The sequence below is a fragment of the Peromyscus maniculatus genome, chromosome 4 (genome assembly GCF_049852395.1).
Source record: "Peromyscus maniculatus bairdii isolate BWxNUB_F1_BW_parent chromosome 4, HU_Pman_BW_mat_3.1, whole genome shotgun sequence".
Classification (NCBI taxonomy): Eukaryota; Metazoa; Chordata; class Mammalia; order Rodentia; family Cricetidae; genus Peromyscus; species Peromyscus maniculatus.
Window position 1 is genome coordinate 103,838,695 of NC_134855.1, and position 24,778 is coordinate 103,863,472.

General features: G+C 41.5%; 2 protein-coding genes across 2 annotated transcripts in view; one reads left to right on the forward strand and one right to left on the reverse strand.

The window, feature by feature from the left end:
* Fam227b (family with sequence similarity 227 member B) overlaps nucleotides 1-24,778 on the reverse strand; it is a 166,265-nt gene that overhangs the window by 47,868 nt on the left and 93,619 nt on the right. The gene's annotated exons all lie outside the window — the stretch shown is intronic.
* Nucleotides 6,517-24,778, forward strand: part of Fgf7 (fibroblast growth factor 7) — a 51,782-nt gene continuing 33,520 nt past the window's right edge. The window contains exons 1-2 of the mRNA XM_006994068.4: nucleotides 6,517-6,713; nucleotides 7,290-7,846. Of these exons, the coding sequence (XP_006994130.1) occupies nucleotides 7,561-7,846 (286 nt within the window). The 5' untranslated portion in view covers nucleotides 6,517-6,713; nucleotides 7,290-7,560. The remainder of the gene's footprint in view (nucleotides 6,714-7,289; nucleotides 7,847-24,778) is intronic.

Below are 24,778 nucleotides of genomic sequence, written 5' to 3' on the forward strand. Positions count from 1 at the left end.
CTGGCTCCGTGTTTTTTATTTAATAAGACCATTTAGAAATTCGTCTATACCTCACTGCTAGGAAGTCCCCACCATGACGGACTTTACCAGGGAACTGTTGACCAAAATAAGCTCATTTTTCCTTAGGCTCCTTTTGTTAGGCATTCCATATCAACAACAGAACAAGTTACCAAACAGAAATTGGTTACCAGGAGGAGGGCTATTGCTTTGATAATCATGACCATGTGGATAAACCTGACCTTTGGGATGGTTGTGGCTACAATGTGGAAAAGTTTGGTACTTTGAGAAACCATAGCATGTTGGAAGCAGAGAGTGGTGGGCTATTCTGGTAGGAGCTTGGGAGACAAGAATTCTGAAAGAAATGCAGCCAGTAGAGACCTGGCTCATGATTTCAGAGGGGAAAAAGAATTCTATCAGGGACTGGGCTAGGGGCCACCCATGGGCTATTTTGGTCAGCAATGTGACTTCAGTCTGGCCCTGTCCTGAGAACTTGAGTGAAATTGAGTTTAAAGATAATGGATTAAATTTTCAGGGGAGAAAATTTCAAAACAGGAAATCGCTCAGGCTGGTCTAAGAAAAGATCTGTAAGTGTTGAAAAAAATCAGTGCTGCGGAAGCAAAAACTCCTGTGCTACCCCTAGACAATAGGGAAGATTTCCTGAGATTAAATCTTTACCTATCAGAGGTTCCATCATGTGAAGACCCAAGTTCATTAAAAGGCAGAAAGCCTAAGATGAAGGGGGTTCTCTCATCCTCAAAAGTGTCCCCGAGGGCCTGCATACAGAAGATGACCCAGCTGTGGTTAACGGGGCCAGGCTACATTTAGATGACAGTAGACTTGGTGGGTTGTCCTTGTGGTAGACGGTCATGCTTAAAGTGATGTGCTTGGGAGTCAAGGTGACGGGGATGGTTGTGATGGTTAACCTCAATGGTCAACTTTATGAGATCTGGAACCACTTGAGAGACAGGTGTCCTGGGCATGCCTGTGGGGATTGTCTTGATAGGTGAACTGGGTGGAAAGTCTCACCCACTGTGGTTAGCACCATTCCCTGGGCTGGATCCTGAACTGTTAAGATAAGTAGTAACAAAGAGTTCACATGAAAATAAGGATTGACAAGAAGAAACAGGCATGGAAGAAGTTGTAGTGGAAGAACTGGTCATTTTGGAATCAAATAGAGGAATAAAAAGGATTCAGTCCATTTGAATTGAATACCACTGAGGAAAAACTTTGAATAAGCTTTTAAGATAGCATGGGTATCCAGCTGGATGGGAGGCTCATAGGTGAGTACAACTTGCCCTTCTCTTATTCATCAGACATTGTTGTAATCATAAGTTTTACACTGATACATGGTTTTCAGGTACCTATCCTTCAGTGACTGAATATTATGGAGAAGTCAAAACCACCTTCTTTCTTTCCTTCAAGGTCCCTTAGCTGAGGCATGAACTATATAAACATAAGAATGATTAGCAGAAGAAACCAAACATTTTGATTACATGTGAATGCTCAGGAGTCACACACAATATGATTCTCAAAGAACACAGCTGATTGAAGCTTGTGTGGCATCCTGAAGTACAGACAGGAAGCTTGTGTGGCATCCTGAAGAACAAACAGGAAGCCAGGAAGCTTGTGTGGCATCCTGAAGTACAGACAGGAAGCTTGTGTGGCATCCTGAAGTACAGGCAGGAATGGAGGCCTGAGGCTTTCCCGGGGTTTACAGAGAAACTTTCGGTGGGGAAGCATGTGGTAAGCGTAGGTGTCTTGTATACAGACTGAAAACTCTTTAGGAAAGGAAACTCTGTTTCCAAGAGAAGGTCAGAAAGGGTGCGGCTGTGGTATCAGCCCCTCCTCCCTGACTGGTAACAGTTCTCTGGAGGGAACTCCTCACCAGAGTTTCCTTTGAAGGATTCATTTCCCAGAAAGAGTCTCTGTCTGCAGTTCTTTGAACAGTGTCCTCTGTTCAAAGGGATCAGTACACTGTGGTGTCCTGGTCCCAGGGTACCTCAACAGAAGACAGGTTTCCCTATAGCATTCTGCCTGTCTTTCTTTGGAAAATTACCTGTATCCCACTTTTAAAAGTTTACCCAGTACTGACCAGTCATAATTATAAAACTAATGAAATAAAAATTAAACCATTTTTCTGACATACTGACGTCTGCAAAACATGTAAAAAATGTTTTTACTAGCTTTACCCCAGATTTTGTTGCACTGATATGTAGATGACTAATATGGAACCTAAAATGATAACTTATACAATAATGTAATAAGCCCCATTGCAAACACCCTCGGTTAGCATTCTGCTTTGTCAAAGTCAGGCAGCACTGGACAGCTGGAGTCAAGGAGGACGTTTCTCAAGTTTAGAAGTAGCTTAAGGACTGGAGAATCAAGGCCACCAAGAACACGGCATCCATGTGCCTTAATGATACTGAAATGGCAACTGTCCAAGCAATAGGCCACTAGTTCCAAGTAGATCTTCCTTTAGGATTAAAGTCAGATTACAATTTAGTAAATTCATAACATAATTTGAAGAATTTTAAATTTAGATTAGCATTTCAGGGAGCTTTATAAATACAGAATTAAATGAAGCAATGTTGTTATAGACTCAGGAATAGAGAGACTCAAATGGCGTTTGTAAACGGAGATATTTATAAGTTGAGTCACAGGCACACCGCAATGCTGAATGTATGACTCACACTTTGCATCTTATGTGCAGCTAGTGTTTAAATGTTACGGCATCATGCCAAGGGCAAGCGGGCTGTTTACACGATCAAGGACCTCAGGATTGCTCCATCATGGCTTTTCTTCTAGCTTAAATTACTGCCTTTGACCAGGCCCATCGTGTTTGGAAAGACAGGTCTGTCTTCCTGTGTTCTCGTCTTTTTCAAATGAGCCCAAGTTCCTCCTGCTGCGTACACAGTTTCTAATGTCAAATCCCGTCTGCCTGTGCAGCTTCGCGCTTCTCCTGCTCGGGCTCTCGCTTCTGAACATTAGCGTGGTCCTTCTCTTGGGTCTTGGAATGTAAGGTCTTGGCTTCCCCGCCCGGTACCATCCCCAGATCCCCTTGTTTATGCTCTCCTCTCCCTGGAATGCACACTCTGGAAGGGCAGAGATCACTTCCAAAATACTCACCATTGTGTCTTCAGAGGGCTAACCCAGCATCTGGCAGCACAGGGCTATTGGATAAATATTTGTTCAATGGATGAATCAAGTTGATAAGTAAGACTGGTTGCACAGTATGATCCAGAGTCAAGGCTGAATTTATGTATTGAAACCACACAGGAAATGATGAAGGCAAATTCCTACTGTGGGGTTAGTTGTAGGAACGTAGAGGGGATGGTGTTTGGAACCAGTATCAGGTGTACAGCACGACATATATAGTCATATTTATAAGAATAGATCAACCTAGTCCCAATTTCAAGAGTCCCTGTCCTACCTAGGACTGGAAGACAGATGTCTAGACAGCTTTTGGAAACTGACCCTACAGCTGTATTTGTATGCCATAAAATAGCATATTTATAACTGCATTCATTATAATATTTCTACAGTAAAATATATGGGTAAAAGTGTTTACAGAGGTTGGCTGGATACATTGAGATATACTCATCCAATGGACTGGCATTCAGCTGTAGAAAATGAGTGAGCTTTCTAAACTCTGATTTGGGAAATTTGTATTTTTACGAAGTGCAAATAAAAGCAACATGCAAAACAATGTATGTGTGTCATAATACGTCTTTGTATGGAAAAGGGTGGGATATAAAGTAAAGACCACCTGTATATACGTGTATAGCTTATGTGTATAAGCGTGAAGAAATTGGAAATTAAAACATAAAATTCCATAGGTCAAAGTTTCTATCATTTATCTGTCCACAGAATGAAGACTATAATGAAGATTGCTAGGAAAAGGTAGATGGTTGATACAGTGATTGGCTGCATGGAAGAATTTCTCTATATTTCTAATTGTATTTTATTCCCAAAGCACATGGGGCAAGTATAAGATAACACTTTTATTTGAAGCTTTTCAGGTGCTAACATTCACCTCTAACGACATCTTAAAAGTAAATATTTGAAAAATGGACACAGATATTTTTCTCTGAGATTTAAATGCATAAGATGGAGAAATTTTCAACTAAGGATGAAGCTACCTCTATCTGGAAATAGTGAAGAACAGAGTCCTCAGAGCGCTCTGTGCTTCTCCATGGCTGCATGTGTGTATCACAGTAAGAGCAGAAGATGACAGCCACTGTGTAATTCAGAGAGACAATGAGAGTGGTCCCGCTAGAGATAACTGGACTGCCAGCTCATTGAGGACCATTTCCAACAAGGAAGACTAGCAAGGACAAGAGAGAAATTCCCCACCCCATCGTGGGCCCATCTTGAATGGATTATTCCCCAATAAGGAAAGGTATCAATAACTTCAAAAGGAATTTAAACCACCCATACAATTCCCTGCCTGATATTAACCTGCTCAGTGACTGCTTGGATAATAATTTTATAACTTGTTTTCAACAAGATTGCAGGTACTCCTGTGCAGCACATTTTAAGGAGAGGTTGTGTATTCTGCAGTAGGCACTGAGAACTGATGGCAAAACCTTCATTTCTCTGGAGGGAACAACAGCTCTTAGGAATTCTGAATCCACGCACTGTTAGTCTTCCCAGATTTTTTTTTTTTGGTGGGGTATTGCTAAAAAAGACAAGAACAGCATCATATCTCCTTTCCTTCCCTCTTCCTCCATGAGCAAGACATGGTGGGATGTTCTGAGCCCTCCAGCTTTCAATAGATGCAGCTGTAGGACAGCGAGCGCGTCCTCCTCTGCTTTGAAAACCTGGTGCTTCAGTATTTCACGAACCAAAGACAGCTAGGTGTGTTTGAAATAGGCTGTGCTGTTGACGGCCTCCCCTACAAGCACAGTCAAAAAGGGGAGACAAACTCTTTCAATTGTTTCAACTTAGTTCTCGGTCTCTGTTTGGTCTACCTGCACCACCTGGTGGTAGTATATGTTAAGTGCAAAGTTGTGCATGCGTGTGCGTGTGCGTGTGCGTGTGCGTGTGCGTGTGCGTGTGCGTGTGTGTGTGTGTGTGTGTGTGAGAGAGAGAGAGAGAGAGAGAGAGAGAGAGAGAGAGAGAGATGGGGGTAAGTGGAAAAGAGAATTTTAATACATGTATTCTTAAATACTCATTTAGACTGATGGTACAATGGCTTCATACTAAATATAAAATACAGTCTTGCTCAGTACAGGATAGGCAAGAACTCATTTCAGAAAGCAAAAGGGCTCTCTTATACCCACTAGTTAATGACCTTATAATTCTATTCTTGGATTTATCAGTTATTTGTTATGATATTGCTCTCAAGGAGCACAAGTCAAACACCAAGGTGAAACCATTTTTCTAAAAGAATAATAGTTTTACTAATCATGTGCCCCTTTGCTTCTGTGAGCCATCAGTATTAATAAGTCACAAGACACGGGATCTTAAAATGACAGAGCAGCACCAGTCTGATTAGACACGGTCATTGATTTGACACCTGAAGCAGCAGCTGAGCCACAGGGAGGCCAAGTGACTGGTCCAAGGCCACACACACTGTTTGGTAGAATCCCAATCCAATAAGAAACGGGGTCTTCTCAGTCTAAAGACACACACACAATGGTGTAATACCTGTGAGAAGATATGTCCTTGCTTGCCTAGGAATAGCTGCTTTCAGACCCTGAGTGGTGGGTTGCTCTAGCACACTGAGTATGAAGAACCATCCCCCTTGCACCTCGCCTACCAAAAAACTCCCCAGAATCAAACAACGGTGACCAAAACCATGAGCCTGTGTGGGTCCCTGTATGCCTGTATGGGTCTTCTGCATATATGTTATGGATAAGTAGCTTGGTGTTCTTAGGGGATTCCTAACAGTGGGAGCGGGGGCTGTCTCTGACTCCTTTGTCTATTTATGGGACTCTTTTTCCTCCTCTTGGGTCACCTCGTCCAGCCTTGATGTGATGGTATGTACCTGTCTGATTGTAGTATATTATGCCTTGTTTGGTTGATGTCCTTGGGAGGCCTGCTTTTTTCTGAGGGGAGATGGAGGGGACATGGATCTGAGGGACGGGGAGATGGGTGGAGAGAATTGGGGGAGGGGAGGAAGAGGGAATTGCAGTCTGGATGTAATATATGAGAGAATAAAACTAAAAAAAAAATGAATTGCAAAGATCATCTAACTATTAAAAAGCTGGTATACATGTTATAGGAAATGTTTTCAAAGTCTGTACAACTGCTGTGTTTTAAAAGTCTAACATTTATTTCCCTTTCTCCTTGTAACTGCCTGAGAATCAGAGGTCTGTTTCCACGGAGTGGATGCCCACTTGGAGATTTAAACATAAGCCGTGTTCATAGCTCCCCCTTATGACCACTCAACATTACACAAGCCTCCTTCTAGCCCTGCTGTTTTATTCAACAAACAGCTCACTGGTTAAGTTTTAATTGCTTCCAATGAGGTCAGCAAAGGTATTTATTGAAAATCTCTGAATAAAAGGCTCCATGCACACACACACAAGCGCACGCGCTCACACACGGAGAAAATCCTTTTGCCTGTTGATTTATGGAAACAATTATGATTCTGCTGGAGGATTTCTCAGCTGAGAACTAGTTTGTAGCTACAGTAGAAAGGCTCAAGTTGCAGGAGGCAGACAGCAGACACGGAACTCTTGTGTACCCAGCTGTTCTAAACAGAACAAGTAAGTTACTGTTATTCGTCTTTAAAACAATGCTCAATCTTTTCTGAAAGTTTTCTCTTTCTGTGGTTACTGTACTGAGGGGAAAAGACTTTTGGACCGTGTAAATATCTACAGAAATTGTGCTCTAGTATGTATGGTAAAGGAAGCTGGAAGCTCTCCAGAGCGATCCCGACACTTAACTTGAAAAATATGGGGAGTTTAGGGGAAGATAATTATTAAGCACAAATGTAAAAGCATATACTAATGAAATCCAGGGACAACATTTCTATTTTATCGATAGTGGCTGTAAAACTCAAGTTAAGTCAATAGCTCTAAGTACAGGGCGCTCTTAACAAGACAGCAATTGGAATGAATGGTGAAGTTTTATTGTGATGTCTCTCCATTAATGCACAGCTCGTTTGAATCTCCATGCAGAGTGGTAAAGATGCTAACACCCTCTGTGGAAAGTGTCTTAAGAGTGCCTTCAACGCTTAACTACACTGTATGTTATACTACTTACCCACTGAAATTTATATGAACAACTTTTTCTCTTCCTCTCTCCTCTCCTCCCCATTCTTAATCTCTCATTGTGAACAGAAGTCAAGTAGCAAACGGCACTACAGCAACTGACCTTGTTGCAAACTGTTTTTATAAGGATACATCTATCAACTGTGTCCCAGAAGGAGGAATCTCGTTATCGGTATCAGAAGCTAAAAGATAAGCTTACCAGTTTGGAAAGAGTGACTACCTTTTCTTAAATCAATCTACAGTTCACAGACAGGAGGAGGCCCATGACCTAGGAGTAGCAATCAACTCAAGATTCAATTCTCATTATGTTATTCATGAACACCCGGAGCACTACACTATAATGCGCAAATGGATACTGACATGGATCCTGCCAACTCTGCTCTGCAGGTCATGCTTCCAGCTTGTCTGTCTAGTGGGCACTATCTCTCTAGCATGCAATGACATGAGTCCAGAGCAAACGGCTACGAATGTGAACTGTTCTAGCCCCGAGCGACACACAAGAAGTTATGATTACATGGAAGGAGGGGATATAAGGGTGAGGAGACTGTTCTGCCGCACACAGTGGTATCTGAGGATTGACAAACGAGGCAAAGTGAAAGGGACCCAGGAGATGAAGAACAGCTACAGTAAGTGACGACTCTATTACAGCCCTGCTTGGCTCTTTATTCTTCGTTTAAGGTTCACTTTCTGATGGCATGTTCTCCTTTCCTATGAGGGGGAAACAATGTAATGTTAAGTCCTGACTTTTCTACATTGAGATTTCTGTACTAAGTCTCTAAGGTATCTGTGAGGACAGGGCAAGTGTACTCACCTTATGGCTGGAACTGACAGCACAAGCCAGTGGGAAATACACTGTGACCTAAATCCAAAATGCTCTTTAGTAAGGAGACATTTCACAGACAGCACTCACGCTGACGTGTGATTGTTTTCCTAGCAAACTCGGTAGAAGGTTGCATATACTTCCCAGTGGGACTTCACCAAACTACCAGCTACTAGTTTGAGGAACAGAGAATGTATCTGTCTTTGTTAGTGTTGCCTTTGAAAGAACTTTGTCATGGTGCAAACCGGTTAAGAAGCTGCTTTCTGAGCACCATCGACTGCGTGTTTCTAAAACAGAAGGGAGTCTGTAATGCCCTCAGCTGTCCTTAGTCTGATGAGTGTGTGTTAGATTCTTTGACCGCCCCCACACCCAGCAGACAACAGATCTTTCTAACAGCTTCTTTCTCAAGGGTCTCTGACATGTACGTTCTATGTTGCTTTAAGAGGAACACAAATGTGAGGAAGCAGAAGTGAGTTAAAGAGAAGTATGCCCGAGACCTATAACTAGAGCACCCCACTTTCCCCTCAAGACCCGGTTGCTCTTTCACCTTACAATGTCAGGGCTTGAGTTTTCATTGAATGATTCCAACTAGTAACTAATTTCAGTAGTATTAAATCCAGTAGAACACACACTCAACCTTTAAGTTAAGCATTTAAAACTCACAAATGAAAATAGGTTTGTCAGCATTACTAATATGGGGACAGCGTTGACACTGTATGTTTGATAATATGTGTGGCAGTATAAATGAAAAAGGACACATGGAGATAATAGTGTAGCTGAGTGTCCGTGACAGGGTCACTCCAAGCTTTTCTTATCTGTTCCTGAAATAGCCTTTGGGCTCTAAACTCATTGACCAATAAGTCAGAGTGTGGTGAATCTGTTTCCAATATGAAAATGACGGACTTCCATTTAAGCTGTAACCGAGGCAAACTATGAGTGAAGGAGCATGCCAGCTGTGGAAGACTATTTCTATGGAATTCAGCTGACAATGACTGCTGGAGGAGGTTTTGCTGATATCCACGTCTATGTGAACCATCGAATTTGGCTTTCTCCTTTTATTTGAAAGCCAGTGAGCTTTATCATGAATGATAGAATCTGGTAGAAAGAAGGTCAGAATCTAAGGGGCAGTTACAGCACAAGTTCAGTCCCTGTCTTTGGGGACAATTGTTTAGTTTTTCCAACCTTCTACCTGTAAACATGGATGTATTTTTCAAAACACTTTCTCATTCTCACAGTCTATTCTGTTCTAAATCAGGGAATGTACTATATAGTGTAAAGAAACCTACCGCCCTTTATACAATTGTCACCCAAAGAATGAGATAAAAGTGCTTATTATCTCTCCACAATAAGCCATGCAGCTAGGGCTAATTTCAAATTTCATATCAAAGTTATCATAGCAGGGTTGTAAGCTGCTTCTGCTCAATGACTAATTCCTTTGGATGCTTTTTATTAACTCATGAAAAAGGTAAAAAATAATGGGAGGTAAAATTCAGTGAAAATGAGTATGTACAATTATTTGAGAATAAAGTAGTTACAATTGGAACACATACACATACATAAATTTTATTTTGTTTGTGTTAAATTCCTTGAATTCTTGAATACATTTGCAATGTGATAAAATCACTTTATATTTTGAAACATGCTTTAGTGTTAACCCTGAACAGCCCTAAAGCCTATTTGGCAAATCCCTTGCCTCTAACACTAAGTCTACAGCAATAAGAAAGCCTCACCCCACATCATAGTACCTCTGTACTCAAAAAGACTTGACATAGTTTATGCAAATAACTTTCACTTACAAGCTTTTTAATAGTCTAAATTTATATACTTTCTCAAGATAGTAAAATCTAGGAAGAGAAAACCTCACCAGAACCTTTTCACTAAGCTATAAAGTGGCTGTCATTGTCCTGCTGTCCTACCGAAAAGGACAAGATAAGGTTTCTCCAAAGTCAGACAGATGTGAGGACACTTGTGTGTGTAGGAAATCCCAAGAGATGGAAGAATAAAGGGGAGTAATTTATTCAGAGGAAATTCTGATAAGCCTTGCCCGTCGGTTGAGACAGCCTTGCTGGTTTTAAGTATGAACACAAGCAAACAGACACCTGTGAGGTTGACGCTCCTGAATGGAGGAATCCAGGTGCAAGTAGTGTGGGCAGCTGGGTTTGTTTACATCAACCCAACAGGACAATCACCAACACTGGGGACAGTTTCACAGTCCTCAGAGTCACTCACTGATCCAACACAGAAGGGTCCCTCCTGCTGTCATCGGAATGACAGAAGAAGCTGGATCCAAATCAGCAGAATTCAGAGAGGAATAAAGCTCAAAATAAAACACCAAATTTCCTTCTCCTGTTCTGATGCCTTCTAAGCAGGTCCTTGAACTTCTTCGGAGGCCCTTTAAAATGGCATTGTTTTCCCTTTTCTTTCTGCTAGGCATTCTCACGGCTTTCGTTTGAGTGAAAGCAAACATGACCTGAGGATATGAATAAGACTTGGCAGGCTGCTTGCTTGCCCAGTGAAGCATGGCACCCTGGGGTCCTACACATGCTAGGCACGCTTGCTGCCCACTGAACCACATATTTACCCCCTGGGAATATGCTTTATAAAACAGTGATAGGTATGGACTGACACTGTGGGAAGAGGTGAAAGATCTGGGTGTGTCACACCCTGCTTCCTGAAGGTGCTGGGCTGGGATAGGTGTGCGGAGAGCGGGGAGGAAGAGAGGGGAGCGGCGGGGCTGGTGTTAGCACATGTGCCTCAAATCTTCAGGGGAACTGGAACATCAGTTCGGTGGTGTTGGGAGCTTTTACTTCCGGTCTTCCCCTACGTGAGATTATCTTGCAGAAAACATCCACTTTAGATCAGAGTAAGTCACTTGTATGGCAAAAAGAAAACAGAGAAACGCAAACCCTCCAAACAGCTCATCAAGGATGAACTGTATGGATTTGGGAATTGAGGAGGCGCCAAGAGGAACAGACCACTGTTTGAACTCCTCAGGGCAGCGAGAGAAGGAGCAGCTCTCTTCTCTGTTCTCTCCGGTGGCCTCTCAGTGAGCTCCAGAGTAGGTTTCAAAACGAAGGAGCTGGAATATGACAGGAAGAACAGATGCAGAAGTTAGCCCAGAAGGAGCACACTGGTGAGCGGCATCATGGAGGGCCAGGGAATGAATGGCCAAGGCTTCACGCGCTTCTGTTGCCAGAACTGTCCCCTTGGAGACAAGGCCAGAGGCTGGATTTAGATGGCGATTGGAGCAGACAGCTCCTCAGCAGACAGAGGCAATCACTCCACACCTGACAAAAATAACACTGCTGTTTAGCTGGGAGCTGAGGTGCTGAGTGAGAGATGGCAGCAGTGAAGCCGGGGCCCGACAACTGCCGTGAGAGGCAGATGTGGGACGCAGGACCCAGCCCCTTACGATCATTGTCCTGCTCTTTGTACTCAGTAACTAAAATATTGTCTTCCCAACAATAGTTGCTACCATCTATTCCTCTGGAGAACTCCTTGGTGACCAGAAGCCTCTGATCCAGGAGGAAGCTCGTCTGTCTTTTTGAGCACTGTGGGTCACATAGTAAGAAAGGGTTATTTGTTCTGAAAGTTGGCCAATGGCTTGGCAACATTTGCTTTTGGATTGGTAGGCTGTGATGGGATGTGGCCTCACAATTGGCGGAACACAAATAAACACAGCATTGTTGGATTTGACTTTGGCCACAGAACCTTCAGCAACTCAGTTGTCAACAATTCTTTGGGTGGGTTCCTGTCTGCACTAGTCTCTATAGTGCCTCCCAGCACACACATCTTAGACCACTGAGAGTGTGAGTGTGCTTGTGTCCCAGCGAGTTCTCAGTAATTTCTCTAAAAGAACAACCCACACTACCAAAGTAAAGAAACAAAATTATAAACGCAACACCTGTCTTTTAAAAAAGGATAAGGACTATGCCATGCTTATGTAGTTCTATGGAGCACACACACACACAACAAAATCCTAGAAATGATTGACAGGTTGGAATCTTCTAGAACTGGCAATTGGGATTCCTTATTAAAGGAATTTCAAGTCTTTAAAATATGAGGGGTATAGAAACTGCTGAGGGGCAGATTTAGAAATGTTAGCTACTCTGAAAACTCAGATTTTAAATTGTTTTTCCCAGATTATAATCTATTTAGTTATGGGGAGTATCTGAAACTTACTAAATGCTAGAAACTTCATTACCACAAATATGTCCTCTTAACATCTCTTCACTTAAAATGACAAGTTTTTAATACATGTTTTTCTTAGTTTTGGTTATATGTGTGTGTCTGTATGTGGGTATGTGCATATTACTGCAGATGCCTAGTGAAGGACACAGGTGTAAGATTTCATGAAACAGTGTTAGAGGAGGGTTGTGAGCGGCCCCCTATCCTATGGATGCTAGGAGTCGAACTCAGGTCCTCTGTAAGAGCAGTACATGCTCTTAACCAAGGAGCCATCTCTCCAGCCCTAAACTGGCCATTTCTATGTTACTGTTATTTCTGCATTAGTCCAGATCTGATGGTCTTTTTCCTATGGCTAAGCTGTATAAGATCTCTCCAGCCTGTGGGTTAGGAGAACCAAAGGCCGGACTGACCTGAGGGAGTAGAAGAAGGCAGATTTTAGACATGTGGAAGGAGCTGCTTTCTCTAGACTTTTTTTTTTCTCTTGTATTTCTCAATCTTGGCTGAATATTGTATTCATCTGGGACCCGTAAAAAATACTGATGCCAGATCCCATCCACAAAGACTCTCATTAAGTTGATCTAGGGTGCAGTCTGGGCATCAGGAATTTTAAAAGCTCTCTAGATGATTCTGAGATGCTTCCAAGGCTGAGAACTACTGCACTGTGGCAATCACATTAGCGTACTTGGGAAACTGTAGCTCAATTGAATCAGAGTCTCCCCGGGAGGGGAGCAGACAGGAAGTCAGTATTCCTTACAGTTTTCCAGGGACTCCAAAGCACAGCTAGGGTTGCAAACTGCTGCTTGTGGGGCGGAAGGTGGGAGGTGAGGGGTGGGGGATGGGGTGCAGCCTGAGCCACCTCAGGGAAGCTTGCGAAAAGTTCGGAGCCCTTGCATTTACAGAGCTTCAGAGTTAAACTGGCCAACCACTGGACTGGAGGACTGTACCTCTGAATTGTGAATCAAGGAGTTCTAGGCCCACTGGACTTGGACTAATCTCGATGGCGTCAACATGTGCTGAACCAGTCTAGACACGAATGTGAGGACAGCCCTGTAGCATGACAGAAGAAGGTTGCTTAAGCGAATGGCACAGCTGCACCGTGACAGGTGCTGGAACGGGAGGCCAAGGGTGCTACAGACATCCACGTCTGCTTGCTTTTGTGAACCCAGACACTCCTAAATTAGGCTTTCCTCTCCCGTAGCCACACTAGTAAACTCAACAGGCAAAAGACTGAAAGAGACAGTGGTTAACTCAGAAAATCCAGTGGGGACAGAACCACAGGTCCCTCCAAGGAGATTTCCAGTCTAGTTGAAAGGACTTCCCAAAGCTTGTCACCTTTGCCAGGCCGGGATTATGCACAACATGAAGGCAGCACTTTCTGATAGTTTGGGTAGTATGGTGGCTTCTGCTGCATCACTGTGCAAACACAGTGTCTCTACATTTAAATGTCACGCATGGCATATAACACAGGAGAAAAGACAAGGCGATAACTAATCTTCCCACATTCCAAACAGGTTGAAAATGAAAGCCCTCTTCCATGCACATGGTTTGAAAAGCTGAGTTAAAGGTCACTGAACAGGGATGGAGAGGTGGCTCAGGAGTTAAGAGCAGGCACCACCTTTTGCAGAGGACATGAATTCAGTTCCCAGCACCATATCAGTTATCTCCAGCTCCAGGAGCTCCAAAACCTTCTTTTGGAACACACACACATACACACACACACACACAATTAAAAATAAAATGAGAAGTCACTGAACATGTAAGTAATTCTTGGCCAAGTTTTAACTCTGTATTTGAACTTATCTGTAGACCTATTTCAAGATTTTTCAATACCATGATTCAACTTCCTTAAATGGCATATTTAAAATTTTCCATTATATTTCCCATTTTATGTTTGTATTTAAATTTTAGATGCAATTATGGGTAATATTGACAGAAATATCTGAGACAAAATTCAGAATCAACTCAGTCTGCGTGTTTTCCTTAAGGCAGTATTCCCAAAGTGTGTTTCTTTTTTTTTTTTTTTTTTTTTTGGTTTTTCGAGACAGGGTTTCTCTGTGTAGCTTTGCGCCTTTCCTGGAACTCGCTTTGGAGACCAGGCTGGCCTCGAACTCACGGAGATCCGCCTGCCTCTGCCTCCCGAGTGCTGGGATTAAAGGCGTGCGCCACCACCGCCCGGCTAAAGTGTGTTTCTTAAAACGCTGATGTCCCCTGAGATACTAATGGTGTATCCTCAGGCTGTTTCTCTGGCTTGTTGACTGGGAGATATTTGGTTAATAACGCTGAATTGGTCTCCTGCAGAATTCTCTGAGCTTATATTACTCTATGGTTAGCTCCAACTTCAAGGAAATAATACATGTAGGTTTCCAAACAGACTGGACAACAGGCCACTCCTTTGTCCCCAGTCTTCTCTCTAGTCTTACTTTTGGTAGAACATTTAAATTTCATTAATTTGAAACCTGAGAGCAAATTGGGATCCATCTTTGGAGTAGTCAAGAACTAAACCTACCTATCATTCAACTGTTGGTCTCAATTTTTTTTTTTTTTAAAAAGCCACACAACTGCCCAGAACTGCCCTGTGATTTCAGAACCACCGGAGCTCAATTTGCTGATATAGAAGCTTGCATGTCAGTCTGCTTCAAGATCGTATTTTGCACACTGACGAAGAGCTAAATCCAGGTATTTCCAGTGGGACTGAAGCCTGAATAGAAGTTCTACCTGAGCCATACAGAACTGTTTTCCTAATAGGAAATGATGGAGCTGGTAGCTATGTCTGAGCAACCTACAAAATATAGAATTATTTCTCATACAGAAACCTAAAATGCTTTTTGTGACTCTAGGGTGACTGAGAAATTCTTATCATGTGCGCTCCACATAACACACTTTACTTATCAAAAAAGTAGTTCCAGCAAAAGATGTAGCTATTTCCATTTTTATCAATAAGTAACAAGTTTCATTAACTGACCAGAAGATACTTAGAAACGCGAAATTTTACAGAATCTGACAGAAAAACTACCAGAGAGCCACGCACCTGAGGTTTTCAGTGGTGACAGGGCCGGTGGCTCCTGTCCTCTCCGTGCCCAGCTGTGGCACTAGCTGCCCGCCGGGCCCCTGCTCGTCGCCGGCTCTTTCTGTGGGCACTTGGTACTCACACTGGAGTGCTCTCGCTCTTCCTTCTATCACCCTCCGGTCAAGGGTGCCCCATGTAGGCCCGGGAAAGACGGCTGGAAGCTTTATAGTTATAAAATATATTTATCATTTAACCGATGACTTATTTAAAATCAGGTCTAAGTAAAAAAATGCTGTTAAATCATCAAGAACGTCGATGTGGACATGTTCAAAATGCTTTGCTGAAATAAAAGACAAACACACCTCATTTTTTTCTTATTTTCTACCCTTCAAAAATAAAATTGTCCCTCAGAAGCAATTTGACTAAGATTTTCTAGGTGATCTCAAGGGTCCAGCGGGAAGCTGTTTTCTTTTCAAGGCCAAATGCATAAGCAGGCACAGAGAATATTGGTGACATGGGAAGATTAGGAATCAGGGCAACATGAAGACCAAGCTTGAGAGAGCTGTGGTTGGTCCTCCTCAACATCCACTCTTATTTTTACCTGTCTATCTATCAAGAAGTATACCCAGAAGAAGTAATTTGTAGTTGATATTGGCTTAAGGAATATCTGTATTAAAAGGAGGCAGAAAGAAAACCTTTAAGAAGTAAAGTGAGTTGTACTATGAGAAAACTATCAGTAGACTGGTTATTTTAGGAATACGGTAGGTGGGGATCCACCTGCTAGGGAGAATGGCTCTTGTGACGGTCAGTTTTGTGCCAGTTTGACACAAGTTCGAATCACCAGGGAAGAGGAATTGCCAGTTGAGGAGCCGCCTCCATCAGATTGGCTGTGGGCATGTCCATGGGGGCATTTTCTTGATTAATGATTGATGTGGAAGGGTCCAGTTCACTGTGGGTGGTGCCCCCTGTGGTAAGTGGTCCTGGGCTGTGTAAGAAAGCAGAAGCTGAGGAAGCCGGTAGGCAGCATTACTCTATGGTCTTCGCTTCGGCTCCTGCCTCCAAGCTCCTGCCTCGCGTTCCTGTCCTGACTTCTCCCAGTGACAGGCTGTGACCTGAGAGTTACTAGAGGAAATAAACCCCTCTTCCCCAAGTTGCTTTTGGTCAGAGTGTTTAATCACAGCAGTAGAAGGCAAAGTGGGGACACCTGAACTCAGGAACCAGCGCAGAGGGGGAAAGGAGAGATGCCTTGGGGGAGAGAAATGAGGATGGCGGGAAGCCAGAGATCTGCTCTACCTTTGTGTTCACAGCAGCAGCAGCCTGGTAAGCAAGAGAATCTCTCGTGTCTTACATGGTGTCTGATCACATCCCTGGTTGGTCTGATTCATGGAGGGGAGACCCATGTCATGGGGCATCATCTGTAGAGGGGACACAGTTTATTCCTTTCTTTGCACTAATAAGAAAGGGATCATACACAATTCCGAAAGATCGCTGACACCTTCCTGTTTTCATTCTTTTGTTAAATTCAGTAGTCATGACGCCTCCCTTTGAGAGACTAAAGACACAGTAGTAAAGAACTCCACAGCCCGTGTGTTTAGAGAACTAACAGTTTAGTTGGGGTTAGAGGAGGGCTACAAGACAGAGGGGGCAAGTTTAGAGACCACAGGGGATCGCCAACAAGACAGACAGCTCAGGTGTCCTGAGGGGAAATGCCTATCAAGACACTGCTGTCATGGCGGGGTTTGGACATGCGAGCAATTCAGTATCTCTCTAGGTATCAGTGTTGAGCTCACCAAAGGCAATCCAGATATGTTTCTTTATTTCAAAAAGCATGAGAACACGGGGAGGGTGGCAAGTAAATAATAAATCTTTAGGCTTGAGGGAGGTTCTGCAGTTAACAGTATGTACTGCTCTCGCGTAGGCCCTGAGTTTGGTTTCTAGAACCCACATCAGGCAGCTTTCAGTCACATGTAACTCCTGCTCCAGGGGAAATCCAACCCCTTCTTTTGGCCTCTGGATACTCTACCCTTATCTGTGCACATATTTAAAAATCCTACCCATGCACACAATTAAAAATAAAATCTTAAAAAAAATCCATGAGAACAGTTGTTTGAAATAGGTCATCAGATTTTATCTGATTGAAATATTTATTAAAAATATAACTACCTCCAACTAAAAGTGTTAATTCTCTAAAAACACACTCTGGGGAGGTCTTCACTACTGTTCTTTCCATGTACCACAGAGAGGTATCAAAGGATGCTTTTTGAACTGGATGAATAAAAAAGGAGGCTGCTCCATGTCATTTGATGACTTTATTTGAAGGGAACCTTTCTTTGGATGTCATAGTTCAAGTTAGGTTAGCTGAAAAATGTATTTTTTTTTTCTGGATAATAGCATATATTTCTTTTTTTGTTTTTTTTTTAATCTTTGATCTTAACTGTAATCTCCTTAAGTCAGCTGCATACAAATGATGGCTATAAAGGCTACATTCTCATTATGAAGGGAATTCTTTTTCCTGTAATAGTTCCTGGTAAGTCAGAGATGTAATGGTTTTCAGACACATGATTAACATTTTAGGGTAGAATTATGGAGATGACCTGCTGCATTCTTTATATCAGACTATTGAGGTGTCTGTGTATGAGAAATCTCAACTCCCTCCTATGAATAGTATGCTATGAAATAATGTGACTACTTCATAGACTCATGGATGGACTCTGGACATGGAAAGACCCTGCCAACTTTGCCCTTTATATTTCTATTACTTCTTGATGTTGGCCAGGCATTGAATCATGGTAGATCCCAGAGAAGATGGGCATGAGTCTGTATCTGGCTTTTTAAGATTTAAAGTTTATGACCTGTAAAGAATTTTAATAGTTTATTAGGTATTCACATTAAAATCATTACAACACAGAGAAATAATTTGTTTGCTGTTCTTGCAAATCTTTGAACTGTCTATGAAAAATTGTATAATATATAACTGGAAGCATCTTTTTGAGTGACTAAAGACTACAGATAAAATTGAAGTTAATTCTTTGAAAATATGTATGCCAATATTGGAACTGGTGAAATATTTTCCTCTACTGTAAGGATTTCTTAAACTCTCTCCTAATATAATCTTGTGATAACACTCTTCATCTCATGGGATGAAAAAAGGCCCAGGGGGAACTAGCCAGGCCATTTGGTTCATTGAAAAATTAATTTTAGTTTTAAAATTATACATGGTCCTGTTTGCATCATATTTGGGTGTAATTCATTTTAATTAAGAAACATTGGTGTCTTCAAAACTCACTGATGACTCAACTCATCAAATTGAAAGAAAAACTCTTTCTGTGCCCTGATGGATGGTTTCCTGGAAATCCTCGGGTGGTTAGCATCTTTACAGAGGGTAGGACCAGGAAGTAAGTCTGGTGGCTCTGCTGTTGTTTAATGGCATTGCATGTGGGAGAGCAGGGAATTCCCAGATGGGCACGGTGAGAGCGTGTACAGTGTGACCTCCCGTCTGCTTTCCTGTCCCATGCATTCTACTGCTCCCCCTCCCCCTTCGCCAACACTTCTCAGGGAAAATAACTGACACTTTAAAGGGGGAAATGAAGGCATCTCAAGTAATATCATTCCCCCAGTGAAGACACAGGGCATCAATATTATTTTAAGGTACTAATAAAACTTGTCACTAAAAGTCTACTTTCCAGGGCTGTGTGCAACATTTCACTCACATGACCGGATTCATTTCCATCTCCCACCTGGATGAGCCATGCTTTGTAGATGGGGATTGGCTCTGAGGTCCTGAGGGAAGCAACTTGCAGAGTGTGGCTGTGAACTCAAGTAGGCATAACTCAGAAGCAGACTTCCGGTTTCCACCACATGTGATACTGTACTTTGATTGGTGTCTTTAAGATACCACAAATTAATTTGTAGCATGCCATGGAATAGTTTGCATCTAAAATATATAAACATAAAAATTTCTTCCTTATAGTATGGTCTAATGAGCATTCGCATTATATTCTAGTAAGTAAATGGTTTACTCCAACTTCCCCTTAAAACATCTCCATGTCACTCCATCCCTTGAGTTGGGGTAGCAATTTCAGTTTTTTGTGCTTACAGATTGCTAAAGATGCTGAAAAGTATACTTTAAATGCATTTCTGAGAGTTACTGAATGCTTGCACTTTGCTCATTAGCCAGTGTCTGTATAATTATTGCAGAACACATACACACATACAGGTTAATTCCAGAAATCAGTCAATTTTAGGAGTAGATACAGATAATTTGGTTTTTCCCCCTGCCTAAACACCACTAAATCCAAATGGAACAAGCAGAAAAGCACATACCACAAACAGCAGCGAATCTGTTCTAACCAGCGCTTCTGGGGTTGGTCTAACAGTTTAAGGGTAAATTGTTTCTTTCTGTTGCCTGTGATTATTATGCTCTCAATTAATTTCTAAGCTTTTTTGGAACTCTGTCCAATAAAAATAGAGAGGCCACAGAAAGGAAACAAAGATGAGGAGCTAAGGCAATGGCAGTGTATTCGGGGTTTTAGTTCAAGAGTGTTAAACGCTATACTGGGACATTACATACGCATTGTGACATGTCAGACCTTAAGTTATTTTAATATCTTATAAAATAGCTTTCAAGTTCTATGTTCTCAAAGCTGCAATGGCTCTTCTAGTAATTAGAGTGGTATTTGTTGACACAGATTTAGAGTATATGCTGTACAGCATACTGTAGCTGCCTTTATACATAAAATTGTACTATTGGAAAATTTTCAGCTCATCAGGGGATACCAACTCCACAAAGAATATTAAGTACTGTACAAAGGAACGCTCAGGGTGTTCACAGTGGAACACATCCTGTGAACTTCCTGGCCACAGGCTCTTAGGTCTGTTAACAGTAACAGGCATGAATTCCATATTGTGAAGTGGCTCTTAAATTCAATCAGGAAAATGGCTGGTTCCCACTCTAACAGTCATGCCACATTGCACCAGTGTGTGTATTTTGCCAGGCCAACTGTTATTGCAGCCCATTCACAGCTGGACAGGATTGTTCATTGCTTTTCTCCTCAATTATTGTGCCTTTCATCATGTGAGAGCTAGCCAATGGGGATGAAGCTTGCTTTCTTCATGTTCTATGGCTCAAGTATGTGGAGTTTCTAGAAACAGAGTCTTTTATTGAGTTCTGGAAGATAACTAAGGGCCATGGCAATAGCTCATAGAGTTTGGCAGGCTATGGTATCTCACTGACCAACACCTTGAAAAGAGGTAGCCTGCACCTGGCTTTTTGTTAGATAACCTATGCTGTTTGGGAGAGGTATTGTCTCTCTGTTATAGAGTACCACCACTTAAAATCTTTTATATATGTGTGTATTTGCATAGTTCATGAAACTTATACACCAGTAGGTTTCTATTTGGCTTTTTCAAAGGTCTTCAGTGTTAGTTATCTCTCTCCATACTCTGTCCTTTACTTTGCCCTCCCATCCCCCCCCCATTCCACCTGGTTCTTCCTGTTCCATTATTCCCATTCATATCACCTGGGCTCTCTCTGCCCTTTGACATCCCTCCCCCATGCCCTCTTTCTAGCTTTTTTACTTTTAAGAATTCTCCAATTTAAGCACACATATCTAAAAACTCAAAGCTAGCATCCATATAAGAAGGAGACCATGTGACATTTGTCTTTCTGGGTCTAGATTACCTCACTTAGATTGTTTATTTCCAAACATTTACCTGCTAATTTCATTTTTTTCTTTATAGCGGAATAAAATTCTATGGTACCACAATTTCATTATCCATTCATCAACTGATAGGCATCTGGGCTGTTTCCATGTTGTGGATATAATAAATAGAGCAGCAGTGAATATGAATGAGCAAGTATCTCTGCATTAGGATGCAGAATTCTTTGTGAATATGCCGAGGAATAGTATAGCTGGCCCATACAGTAGGTTTATTTCTAGGTTTTTCAGGAACTTGTTGAATGGTTCCCCAAATGTCTGTGCCGGTGTTCACTGCTGACAGTAATGGGTAAGTGCTCCCCTTTCTCTATAGTCACACAAGAATTGGCTATAATTTGTTTTTTGGATCTTAGCCATTCTGACTATGGTAAGATGAAATCTCAAAGTTGTTCTGAGCTTCATTTACCTTATGTCTAAGTTGGGCAAGCCAGATGTATTCATGCCAAAGAATGAAACTAGATTTATATCTCTCACCCTGCACAAAACTGAACTCTAAATGGACAAAATACCTCAACACAAAGTTCTGATATACCCTGAATCTGTTAGAGGAGAAAGTAGGGGATATGTTTCAACTCAGAGACACTGGAAAGACATTCTGAATAGGACACTGGTAGTATGAGCAGTAAGACTAACAATTAATAACTGGGACAAAAAAAAAAAAAACCTAAAAAGTTTCTGTACAGCAAAGGACATTATCAAGCCAGTGAAGAGCCAATCTACAGAATGAAAAAAAAAATCTTTACTAGCTATACATCTGACAGAGGATTAATGTTTAGGATACAAAAAAGAAACAAGAACATAAATACAAAGTAAAAATAATTTAATTAAAAAATAGGGCATGGAATGATTTATAATTTTTATTCTTTTTTTTTTGTTTTTTTGTTTTGTTTTGTTTTGGTTTGGTTTTGGTTTTTCGAGACAGGATTCCTCTGTGTAGCTTTGCACCTTTCCTGGAACTCACTTGGTAGCCCAGGCTGGTCTTAAACTCATAGAGATCCGCCTGGCTCTGCCTCCCGAGTGCTGGGATTAAAGGCATGAGCCACCACCACCCGGCATAATTTTTATTCTTAATAAGCTATATTGGCCATGGATCCATGTAAAGCTTTTTTTTCTGTCTTTTTTGAGACAGAGTTTTTATGTGTAGCTTTGGAGCCTGTCCTGGAACTCACTCTGTAGACCAAGCTGGCCTCAAACTCACAGAGATCCACATGGCTCTGACTCCCAAGTACTGGGATTAAAGGAATCAATTATTATCTAGTTACATACAGTAATTATCAGCAAACAATACACTTTTATTATACCTGTGTATTTTTATCTTTAAGTAATTCTTAGGCATGACTAAGTTGATGTGTTTGAATTTCTGGGTAGCTCTCCTTGAGACCAGGGATGTTTTTTGTTTCATCCTTTTCCCCCATAGACCTAGTTTAGTATCCTGGATAGTGGGGACACTTGAATTAAGCAAAAAGGTACAAAATCAGGAGTCAGCAAAAGCACTGAAGAGCTTCCTTCAACTCAGCTTTTAAGAAAGTTTCAGTTGTCTCAATTTTCCTTTCAACTTATTTTCTACTTGGCAATGTAAAGATGCTATGGTGTCCAGCTAATTTATTCTGTCTCTTTCTTGAAGTTATGGAAACTCATACTCTGTACTATGTGCATGATGATGTAAGCCGTGTTTTCCCATCTCAGTGCATTTCCCATTTGTCGGTTTCCAGACTGTCAACTGTTCTATGGAGTCCCTCTGGCCCTTCAGGCCTACCTTTCCACACTGCTGAGTTCCCTGGGACGGTAAATGTGCAGACAACAGAATATCACGCAGCTAGGAGGCATTACTGCTCTTCTCCTCTTGACAGATTAGTGCATTCCTTTTGAATTTAGGGTCAGACTTCCAAGGTCTAGCTGTATAGTCAGTCTTCTCCAGCTCCCTTCTTGCCCCTCCTTCCTTTACCTTCACTTCCCACCTCAGCTACCAGGCCAGAGCTTTGCATGTAGTAGTACAAACTAATTATTTTATTCAACATTCTTTATACTTATCTACTTTTATTTCCCAGAGAACAAACTCAGTTTTAACTTGTTGCTATTTGGGTCAGACATTCATTTAACACGTTCAACTGTTTTCTTCTGTCTTAGCATCACACTGTCCGGACTTCTACATAATACGCATACTTACTTATTTCTTGATATTAAGTGTATGCTGCTCATGCCACTTAACAGGTTGGCTAGAAAGAAAGAGGTTGGAAATGGCAGAGACAAACTGGAGGGACAATAACTTTAAAGTATCTACTTAGAAACATCAAAAAGCTGTTCTGTTGGATCTAATGTCATTAAGGTTGGCATCATCTGTTTTAGAGAGCATAAGGTTTAGGCCAAGCTCCGATGTAGCCCATCCATGAAGGTCTGAGCTGGACAGGGAGTCCTGTAGTCTAACTGAACACCAGGGACATCTTGTGCTTGTCTGCTACATCCGCTCTCAACGGCCAGAAAGATTCTCAGTGTTCCCAGCTCTTTTAACACTCCTCACATATCTGCAATTCCAGAACTAATTAAATATGGTCACAGGGGCTCACATTTGTAACTCCAGCACTTTGGAGGCTTGGCCGAGGCAGGAGGATTGCCATGAGTTTGAAGTTAATATCCCTGCAGGGTGAGATTGCCTTGAAAAATCAAAGGAGAGAAAAAGAAAAGAAAAACAAGAAAATTGAAGCCATCTTTTAATTAAAAAAGAGAGAAAGTTGACGACTTAATTTAGAAAGCTGGCCTGTATCTTTCATTGTTAATGTTCTAAAGTGTTCTGTTCAGATATGTAAAGAGGGCTCTCAGTTTCCATGTTCTGACCCACAGATGAGACTCTTGCTTCTCCCACTTAGAGCCCTTGCAAGATCATAGGTTGACTCAGGAACATTTCCTACAATCTCTTTTCTTTTCAGATTAAACATCATCATTTGAAAAGCTATGTATTATTATTCCAAATTTAGATACTTTTCCCACTTGAAATTTGTTTTTGTCTTCATGGTATTTTAATATAAAACAAATGGGCTTTACTTCAGTTCTGTTTATGCTTTTGTTAACTTTTCTAATATTTCAGTTTATATGAAATGCCCATGATCTATTAAGTTCAGATGATAATGACGGTCCAGTTTTAAAGAATTATCTACAACTATTTAAAATATAGTCAACCTCATATCTTCAGAGGAAATAAACAAAAATAATATATGATACGTTTGAAACTTTTTATCACTAAATAAATTCTAATTGTTATAGTCAAATTAAGCTACACTATTATAATATTTGAAATCAGACAGTTGTCAGTAGATAGCTTTCTCTCTGGTGTTACTACGTCCTTGTTGAAATGTTAGTGCCAAACTTCCTCATGCATCTTCCAATTTTATATGACTTATAGTTTCTCAATAAAGACATTAGCTTTTCATTTAAATTTTCATTTTTCATTACAACTATGGTAGAATTCTACATATCAATGTCTTAGGGAGTGCTCTTATCTATTACTTATAGAGGTGACATTGATTAATAAAGTATACCAAAATAAAAATGTGACTGTTTAATGTGTTTCCACAGGAAGTAATTTGGTAATTTGCAACTGTTATCCATTAGTTTCCTTGGAAAAGCAGAGCTCAGTGGGTTAATGTTGAATGTACCCAAAAGGGTGAAAGGGGACAGATGGAAAGAATTAGGACTTTCCTGGAAGCAGGCACCAGCACATAGAGGTGGAGGTGGGTGTGGGAGTGGAGGTGTGGCGTGGTTGTGTAAGGGGGGGAGGTGTGGGGTAGGGGTGGTAAGGGGTGGGGAGGGAGGGGTGGCGTAGGTGAGGTAA